At 45.6% G+C, this 10,288-nt stretch overlaps 1 protein-coding gene across 1 annotated transcript; it reads right to left on the reverse strand.

Moving 5' to 3' along the window:
* Positions 1 to 4,107: 4,107 nt before the first annotated feature.
* Positions 4,108 to 8,872, reverse strand: APOLD1 (apolipoprotein L domain containing 1). The gene is made up of 2 exons (XM_074902624.1): positions 8,854 to 8,872; positions 4,108 to 6,729 (listed from the first exon to the last, which is right to left on the reverse strand). The coding sequence occupies exon 2, from the start codon at positions 6,722 to 6,724 to the stop codon at positions 5,984 to 5,986; it is 741 nt and encodes a 246-aa protein (XP_074758725.1). The 5' UTR covers positions 6,725 to 6,729; positions 8,854 to 8,872; the 3' UTR covers positions 4,108 to 5,983.
* Between the last annotated feature and the right edge of the window lie 1,416 nt (positions 8,873 to 10,288).

Below are 10,288 nucleotides of genomic sequence, written 5' to 3' on the forward strand. Positions count from 1 at the left end.
GAGCTGTAGTCCCGCCCCTCGGCGGCGTTACGGGGTTGTAGTTAGCAGGAAAGAGCCAATCGGAGCGGGCGGGGCGGGGCGGGGCGGGGCGGGCCCCGCGCGGCGGCCGTTACCCGTCGGGGCGGTCGCTTTTGCCGCAGCTGGCGGTGGCTGGAGCCGAGCCGCTGCTCCGTCACAGCACTGCGACGGTGGTAGCGCTGCCATGAGGTACAAGCCGTCTCATTTTCCTGAGGTCAGAAGAAGGTGTCTTCTGCCTCCGGAGTTCTACAGAGCGCGGCTCTCTGGGACATGGGTGTAATGCTCAGAGCACCGAGCCCTGTCATTTTCTCTCCTGATGTAAACGAGACGACGTCGGGCGAGTTGCCATGCCTGTGGAAACATCCTAACTCTGCACAAGATTTTTAAACAGCACACTTGAGGAGGCCTTTCATCTAAATGTGTTCAAGGCTTGTTTTCTTTAAACTTAATTGGGTTTATGCTTCTGCAAGGGGGGGTTGATTTTTGTGACAGGTGCTGTGTTTTGCTAAATTAGAAACTGTGGGTGGATTTTCACTGAAATCCAGAGAGGTCTCCAGGTAAGGGGGAGCTACGGAGCTGTAGCCACCTGTATTGCGATAAGAGCATACCGAATTGGCTGTGTGAAAACCTGCGTGCTTGGCACTAACCGCAAATAGCTAAACATCTGGGCAGCAGCTCAGTATTAGCATTGCTTAGGCAGTGTGCGTGATGGTGTTCTCTATTCATAAATTGTACAGTTGTGAAAGAAAATGAGCTAGCCTGGCACAAAAATACAGGAATATATATAAACTTGCATATATAATACATATAAAGAGCAAATTAACTTATTGAGAAGTGCTGGTATGAAACATTTTGAGGGGGGAAAAAATGTCAAGAACTGTCACTGTTCCACCTTGTTTTCTTGTTTATGGTAGTTGCCAGTGTGCAACTTTGAAGTGCCAGAAATACATAAAATAAACTGAACTGTGGAAACTCACAGCATGTTATGTAATACATTAATAATGTAATAATGTAATGTGTATGTGTATATGTATATATATGTATATGTAATGTAATAATGTAATGTAATTAATAATGTAGTAATGTAATAGGGGATGGGAATAGATGCAAACACTCCCCCAGCTCTCTTGATTGTTGCAGTCGTGACTCAGGCAGGGACCCTGCAAGTGCACTGAGAGAGATGAAAATGGTGATGGATTTAGTGCCCTTTGAGGAAGAGCAGCATCAGAATGTCATGTCATGATGGTAGTTCCTGAGCTCATTGGTTTCCATCTGGTCTGGGTGTGGTGCTTCTGATCTGTAGTCCCAATGCTGATTGCAGCAGAGCAACCTTGCAGCTAGGTGAACCTCCTTTGTTTTAGGGAAAAAGGATGCTAATGTATCCAAGAGCTCTGGCTTCGAAAGGACAGCAATGCCAACTGCAAAGTGGAACTCATGACTGCATTTCTGAGCAAACCTCCCTCTCTCTTTCTGGTTGGGAAGCCTGGCTGGATGTGCTCGCAGTGGAAACGCTGACGTACCTGAGCATCTGTCACTGGATTCCAAGCAAGCGATTTCCTCTGCTCCCAGAACAATGAGGAAAGTGAGAGGAAATCCGAACAAACTCTCTGCGTGACAGGGAAAGGAGAGGAAACTTGAAACAATTCACTGAGCAGCAGTGGAAATAAAAATCCCACTGTGCTCAGGAGCAATGATTTTAAAATAATAAATTAAAAAAAAAAAAAACACCAAAAAACCTCAAAAAGCAACACCCAATGTAGATTCTAGTTATGATCATATGTTTCAAAACATACAGCAATTTGAACCATGAGCTTGTCATATATCATTAGCTAAGGGTTAAGCTTGGCCAGCACTTAGACGTGAACTCTTATAAGGGTCACTGGGATGCCTCAGGAAATGGAGCCGGGGATGTGATGGGAAGTCACTGCTTGTGATTCTTTGTTGAACTCATTGTCCATATAATATGGTAGGTGCTGTTTCTGGTGAAATTTCAGTTTGGGTAATTCCCTTTTGTCAGTAGATGTATTTGAATAGAAGTTCCCTCCTGTCCTAAACTGATGTTGGGAGCATTTGTGTGATAAAACAAATACCACTTCTAAATGGTGATTCCCTTTTTGTGCTTTTCAGCATACTGCAGATAATACTGGATTTAGAAATTTTCACTCCAGGGCTTTTAGACACTGCTTTTGACCAAACACATCCCTAGCCCCACTCAGGGCTAGGCTCTGTCTTCCTTAGAGCAGATGGGCTGGGAGCATCCGCAGCAGATGAATTTTACTGCGGGTGTAATGCCAACTGTTTCATAAGGGATGAATAATAAGACAAGATGGACTGTGTGTATAGTAGGTCACAGTTAATGGTAAAAGGTCCTGTCTATCCTCTGGGAGGCTATTGGGGTATTCTGACTTCCTGACTCCGGGTCCTTTGTCATAGACACATTTTTGTGCTTTCTAAACACTTTGTGACTTTGGGGACTTTGTGTTAACATTATGTTTGCATTGAATCATTCCTCCCTGCAGCAGTTTTGATAAAAGGGGGCAAAAAATGGCATCAGAAGACCAGGCTTCATAACTGCCAGCCCAGGCTAAACATCAAATCTCACACGTACCCTTCTCCCCCTGATGCCTAGCTACCAAAGGAAGGGTTCCACCAGCACATCTACTGCTTTGAAGGGTAAATAACTACTAGCAAAAAAAAAAGGCTTATCAAAGACAGTTCCCTCAAATGTTGCTTGTGATTCTAAGGGAGTCACAATATGGGAACTAAGCCAATGCTAATACTAGCATAGGTGAACCCCTGTGTTAGCCCAGGTCACTTACTTCTGGTGCTTTCTTGGTACAAGTTCTGGTGCTCAATCTAACCCAGCACGGAGCTGTTTCAGGGAGGAAGAGGAGTAAGAAATGAATCTTACCCCCAAATCTGTAGAGTTCTGCCAGCACAGCTCCGAAAGCTGGCTCCCCAGGGTATCACGAGATCCAGTGCTGGCTTCATGGGTGGAGAGAGGATGGCACGCTCAGAGCTGGGTGAGGAGGATTTGATCACCTCCTGCCCTGTCTGCTAGCTGCTAGATCAAGAGTAACTGAGTTGTGAGGACTTAGATTCACAGGACAGCCTGGCTTAGAAGGTATCCAAGAGCACTGGATGGGTTTTGGAGCAAACGAAGTCAGACAGCTCCTCTGCCTTGTGTAGGATTAGAGATCTTCCAGCCTGCAAGCTCCACTCCTTGCATAAGCCTCCCTTTGCATTCCTAGCAAACCAACCCAGAGAAGGGACTGTGCTGAGACCTGGCCAGGTACTTTGGGCTCAGTTACACTTGCATAGCAGTGCTGTGCAACAACTCAAATTCTGACTTTGAATGAAGGGTTAGCCTAGGGGAAAACAGAAGCAGAATTTTTTGCCTGTGTGACTGAGACGGGAACCAAAAGTATCTGATTTGTTCCCAGCTGCTGAAACAGCAGCTATGATTGGAGTGCAGGACTCTGTTGAGCAGAGAAAACCAGCCCTTTGAGGCTCTGAGCTATCAAATTCAGACCCTTCTGCCAGCTAGATTAGTCTGTTCAGAGCTGGTTTTGTTCCTATGCTCTTCCCTGTGTGTGGATGTGTGGACAAAGCTACATTGCCAGAAAACTGGACAGGAGGTAGAAATATATGGTACATAATTTTCTTTGTGAGGATAAAACCGGACATCTCAGAAGCATGGTGAAGTTGTAACTGATCTGTGGAGTTCGCGGTGATATGCTGGAGCACTAGGAAAAGTTTTGCATTGTATCTGCCTTTGCATAGTGTGCAGTTCACACTCCCAAAACACACTTACATGCTCACACATACACACCTCAGTGTTTGCATGTCAGAGACCAACATCCACAGTGTACATGAACTAATGTGCACACCAGGATATGCACTCACACAGACATAAACACATACACTCATACACAAATGCCAGCTGTGTGGCATGGAGTTAATGACCTCATTTTCCATCCTCACCTTCTGAACATGTCCAGCTGTTCATATTGATTCTCATGCTCCAGGCATTGGAGCCAGGGGGCAAAAATGTGATCACATGCAGGTGTCCAGAGAGACACTGACACAGAAGTGCTTCATATTTATTTAATCAAACTAGCAGTGTACTTGTTCATTTCTGGGAAACAGGCTTGAGCATTACAAGCATCTGAGTCACACTCTGAGGGACCAAAGCTTTTGTTCTCCTTATATGTAAAAACAAATGCTGATGTCATGAGAGGAAGAGACAAAAGGGACGAGAATTCAAATTTTGTGAGATGGAGGGTTGCCCTTCATAAGAGATTGCTCAGTGTTACAGAATTAGAGAGTGAGTTTTCCTAATAACTTTGATTCATGCATCTGCAGGGAAGTTTCCCTTATCCACTGGTGCATACTTGTGGAGGTGGAATTATCCCTGCATTAACTTGTCTAGTTGTCTTAAGCTAGTTTCTGGGGTCTCTTCCTTGTACCTCTTCCACATGCTGACATGATCCCCATCACCATACTTGAGCACTTTTCAGTATTTGTCCCAGAAACATACTTGTGAGGTAAGAAAGTGCTATTATCCCCATTTTTAGACAGAGAACTGAGGCACTGAGAGGTCAAAAATCACAAAGGACATATTTAGCAGAACAGTCACTTGAAACAGGGTCCCAGTCCTTCCTCCTGCTTCATAAATGCTCTGCCACTGAATCATCCTATACTCCTTTGCACCCCTCTTGAGTATTAGTACCAATATATATTTTGCTAACATGAAGCCTTCCCTGGGAAGCATTGCTAGGAGTATGTCCAGCTCTCCATGAGTGCTGCCTCCTCCTTCACAGACAAACCACTGTGGGTCTCACAGGCTGCTCAAACGGACAGTAGCATCTCCACCTCTCCGAAGTGCTCCCATCACAGCTGGGCTCCAGCTCAGACCAGTAACACCAACCTATGTTTCCCTCCCTGCTTTTTTCCACCGGTGCCCTGAGGCAGGCTCTTGTCCCAGTGTCACTGACCTGTCCTTCTCTCTGTTTTGGTTCCTAAGATCTGTCCCTGATTGACTGTGTTTCACCTATTTTATAACTACCAGCATTCAGGCCATGCTTTCCTTTTCCTACAGGGACTTGCCCTCCCTCATAGCCAAAGAAAAGGTAACTTGCTCTCACATGTCACAGACTTGCTTTGCCTCGAAGAACAGCTGTTTTCCTTAGGAGCAGAGGCGTCCTTTATAAAAGAGAAAAAGTATACATCTTTAAACACAATATAAAAATCTTAAAATAATCCTATGTAAATAAATAGAACACAAAGATCACAGTTCTCAGCCTGGAGAGTTTTCTTTAAAAGGGGTAATATTTTCTGGCCCTGCTATTTTACCCTGGGATGATGGGCCATCCATACAGTCTGTTGTATCTGAAGCTGTTTCCTTCAAAAGCCTTGCCAGATGTACCTTGGTAATGGAATTGTACTCTGCTGGAAATTGTCAGCTGCTAGCTTTTTGAGGGTACCCCGGCCCTTTTAGCATTCATAGATTCATAACTTATTTACAAACCAGGTTCAGTCAGCACCAGGACTGCAGGGGTTTCACCAGGCTCCTGACCTGCTTCTTTTTGCTGCCTTGGAGAAGCAGGGCAGGGGAGATGGCTGGGAAAACATGGGTCTGAGAAACAGCCACCTACCCCTGCCTTCAGGCTCTGGGATCTGCTGCTGTATGCACAATAGTCCACGTGTCCATCATAACCTCCAACCTGAATCAGGTACAGTATACTGTATGTTGGGGGGGGGGTGGGGGGGGCGTGTGTCACACTTTTAGCTTCCTATCAGAAAAGCGTTTGTGTTCAGACATAGATAAGGCACATGACAGATGTGCACACCTGTATGGATTAGCGCCACCAATATTATGATAGAAACAAGTAGCAGTGCCAACGGTGACAATTAATGATGTAATGTCTCCAAGCCTGGTTTTAATTATTGGGTAAACATTGTTTCAGCTGGATGGTCTCAGAATCTCAGCAGTCGTTTTAGCACCCAAGTTGAGTCTCTTTGTGCGTGGGGAAAGCTTTGTCCTGGACTCAAGAAGTTCACAAACTTCATCCATTGCCCTGGTGCAGGTCTCAAGGTTGGCAGCCAGCTTCTGGATTTTGGCCTTCAGCACAGCCTGGCTCACTTTTGTGACCTCCTTTGTGTATTCTGGCACGAGGAAGCTGTGGGAGCCACAGAAGACCATGAAGCTGACGGAGTTGTACAGTGAGATGGAGGCCCTCTTCTCTGACTGGCGCAGTGTGGGGTCCCCTGGGCCCTGCCCACGACGGAGGAACTCCAGGCAGCCGAGTATTTCCCTCATCTGTTTCCGACAAGTCACTGCGATTTCCTGCACCTTCCTCACCTCCCGGGAATTGCAGAGCACTGAAGAGAGATCGGAGGTGATACTGATGGCCCCCCCGGCAGTGGCCAGGCCCAGACCCACAGCTGACGCCAGGAGAGAGGCTCCCAGTGTCACCGGGCTCAGGGACAGCCCCACAATGGCTGTGACTGCTCCTGCAGCGGTCAGGGTGCTCCCGCTGACGTTGGCAATCAGGGACCTTTTGCGGAGCGTGTTGAGTTTACGAGCCACCTTGTGAAGGTGAGCAATTTGGCCACGCAGCCTCTGTCTCTGATCCAGCAGCACTATGTGGAAGTGGTGTATAGGGTCTAGTGTTTGGGGAAAAGCAGCGCCGTTTCTCTCCATGGCCTCTGTCCAGAAACAGAAAAGGCTGGGTTGGGATTTGTTAAAAAAACCCATGAGACATGCTCAGCCTGGACCACCATTTCAGGGATGGCGTCCAGCCAATTTTTTTTTCTTCATCCGACTACATGAAAGGTTTGCTGTCTGCACACACGTACACACTCACGTACACACACACACACGTGCACATACACACATGTACATTTAATTACCATATTCCCCTGTAACTTTAAGACAGATGAACTTTTAAAAGTTTTTCTTTTTCCCTGAGAAGACTAAAATATCTTAAGGGCTGGGGTCAGATGTGCTGTTGTTATTACCTCTGTAAAGATACAAAACATCTCTTCCAACCCCGGGCACAGAAATTCCCTTGAGATATGTGACTCAGCGCTCAGAGCATTAATGCTGCCAGAACTAATATGTTGTCCCCATGATGGGATTCAGAGGATCTGCAATATTCAAGGACATCTTTCAGAGAAAAGTTAGGTTCTGAGGAGGTGAAATCCACCCATCTCAGGCTGCTATTTAGGGGTTATTTCCCATTGAAGGAGGACAGAGGGAAGCAGCTGAGGGGTGTCAAGTTCTGGCTTTTCCCTGTAGGAGGTGAGAAGCCCATTGATGCCTCACACGGGTATTGTGAACATCCTTTCTTTAAGCCTAAGCAACTCAAGGTCCTGCAGCATTTTTTTCCTATTGTAACCTGGCATCAGGATACGGACAGAGATGGGAACCATTGTTTTGTGGTACTTAGTCCAACCTGTGGTGGTAGATCCCCAGTGACAGTGGCAAGGAGGCCTATAGACCTTGTTTATAAGAAGGGTGCATCAGAAAAGTGAACTCACTTTCAGTGCTCACTCCCTTGGGGATGGGGGAACAGTAGAAATACAGGGGCTTGTGAATAGAAAAGGCTTGAAAACTGCTGGCTATGGCAACCTCCCCTGTCAAGATATCAGAAGAGTGTTTTCCCTTCGAGAGGGTAAATCTTTAGAGTTTTGGTGCTAGGCTATCTCTGTTTGCTGTCTCTGTTCTTTGTTACAAGGGTAGAAAGAAATGTTCCAATAAACATTTGCAAGTTGCTCTAGGGCTGCAAAGTGCTTCACAAAGAAAGCCTTAACCCTTTTTACATATAGGGCAACTGAGGCAAAGGAGGCAACAGGAGTGATGTAGTATTGCCTGTTGTCTGGTGGGAGCAGAGCTTTTGTACTCCACAACACCGCACTGTGTGCAAGACTGTGCTGCCTCTGCACCTAGCAAAGTCTAGCCATGGAGTTAAGAAGCTGCGGTCCATAATGCCCTCATAGACAAAATAAATCTCTGTAGCAAAAAGACCCCCTCCCAGAGCCAACTAAGCAAAACTTTTCATTGCTGAAGCCACCTTTTCACTGCTAAATCTGTACAGTGTGAACTGAACACACTATATAGTTAGGATCCTTGGGGCTTTCATTCTGCGGAATCCCTGTGGTTCAGAAGGAGGAAACTTTCTACCATAAAGAGTCTTTCCATCCTGAAGTAAGTGACTAATTCTCATTGCAATTTTTCCCCTTCTACTTGACCTAACCCATCTCACACAGAAACCTTTAGGACCTCTCCCTTCAGAATGCCCTTTTGAATGACGACTCCAGTCTCTCTTAGTATCATGGAGCCATTTGAGCCACTTAGTACACTGTGCTTTTCTTAGCTGGAGGCAGCATCCTCTTATTTTTTACACTACAGTCAGAGATGAAGCTGGAAGCCTAAAGACTAACACTAAGCTAAATGGAAGTCCGCGTTAAAATGAACAATGAGCATATAATCAATAACAATAGATCAATATGATGATCATTAATATATCAATTCCCTTAGTCTCTTAACAATTTGTTCTGCAGATATTCTTGCTGAGAACAGTCTCAGGTAGTAACAGTAGCCATCTCACTGCAGTTAGTAGAACAGTCATTCAATATATAACATAAGCCGTACAGTGGTGCATGTCTTTTGAATACATTGATTTATGTCAACAGAAAGGAAAACAAAACCAACTCCTGCTCCTAGAGAAAAAATTCCCCAATAATAAATACATACATTAGTCCAAAACCTGCAAACACTTTCCTAATACAGTACTCAAGAGACTACAAAAAATACTGGTTCAAACTTACCTTTAGTTTCCAGCCGACCTCCCCAAAGACAAATTTTGATCTGTTTCTGGAGGAGACCAATTTATAGCTCCTGTGGACCAATTGCTGTGATGGGAATGCTTTGCCTCATACTGGGAGTTTGCCATTTCCTGTTCTCCCTTGTGCAGAAGGATGTGACACACTGGAAAGTGACCTGCAGGACAGCGAGCACACATCATGTTCAGGAAACGATCCCTGCAAATGAACATTGTGTGTTTGCTTTTCCTGAAGTGTAGGGGGAAAAAAAAAATAATTAAAATCTCAGCCTATTCCTGGCGCTGAGCTAGTTCAGTTATTCTCCCCAAGGAACAGTTGCCTTTCCTTTCCCTGAAATAGTAACTGACTTTACTCTGTGCTGGAGCCACCAATTGCTTGATGACTGGAGTTTCCCCCAACCACACGTTTAGAGACAGTGGCTCATCAGTCAGCCAACTACTTCACTCAAGGCCAGTGTACTTTTAAAATCTCATCTCTTTGGGACAATCATGTGTGTGAGACTGGCTGGAGCACAGCAGTGCTGTGTGAGACCTCCAGCAGAGCTCGACTCCATAAAAGGGAAGCAACTCCACAGCAAGATGATTGCTCTGAATTCCCATTCTTCTCCTTCTGAGTAGATAAAACCATGCAGCATCTTGCAAAAGGAGTGATATCCCTGTGTTTTTGCTCTGTTTCTTAACTATGGGTACCATGATGGTTGAGAAACAACCATATTGTTTTCCTAAGGTGCCTGCCCAGAAATCAATGAACGGAAAGAAAGGGTCATTGAGATCTGATCTTTTGCTGTCTGCTGTTGCCTGGCAGTTGTGTCCACATACAGATGTGGCCAGTGGGGGGAAGTTACGAATGTGTTGGGGAGGAACAGCCTACTCCTGGCGCTGCCTTTTACACTGAGCTGGGGCCAGCTTTAATCAAAGACAGATTCTTTGGATGAGTTCAGGAAAAAAAGATTTTTTGAAGGCACTAAGTGGTGCAGCCCACCTTAGACCAACACGGCATGTGTCCCTATTGACACAGGGCCTGTGGTGCCAGGGACATCTGTTTTGAGCAGTTGTGCTTGAAGACAGGGCATCTACTTTCTTGCTTGGTGGCTTCTTACTCTTCAGGGCTGTTTGTTGACAGTGAACCTCTGACTGTGCCCTAGTGTCCCCCTGGCCCAGCTAATCTGAAAGCTACCTAGCTGTCACTGAGTGGTGAGGCTTTACTCTTGAATGGTGAGATTCATAGCTGCACAATTGCTGGAGCTGACTTTAGGAAGGGATAAGAACTGAGAGGAAGCAGGCAGGGAGAGGAGAAGGCTGGGATTATTAATTTATACAGAAGCTTAGTTTTAGATCATCTTAAAATGACTGTGAAAACAGTATGTCAAGTGTTTTGTTGGAGGTGAACCTGCATGAGATGGGGCATGAACAAATAAATA

The sequence above is a fragment of the Athene noctua genome, chromosome 3 (genome assembly GCF_965140245.1).
Source record: "Athene noctua chromosome 3, bAthNoc1.hap1.1, whole genome shotgun sequence".
Lineage (NCBI taxonomy): Eukaryota > Metazoa > Chordata > Aves > Strigiformes > Strigidae > Athene > Athene noctua.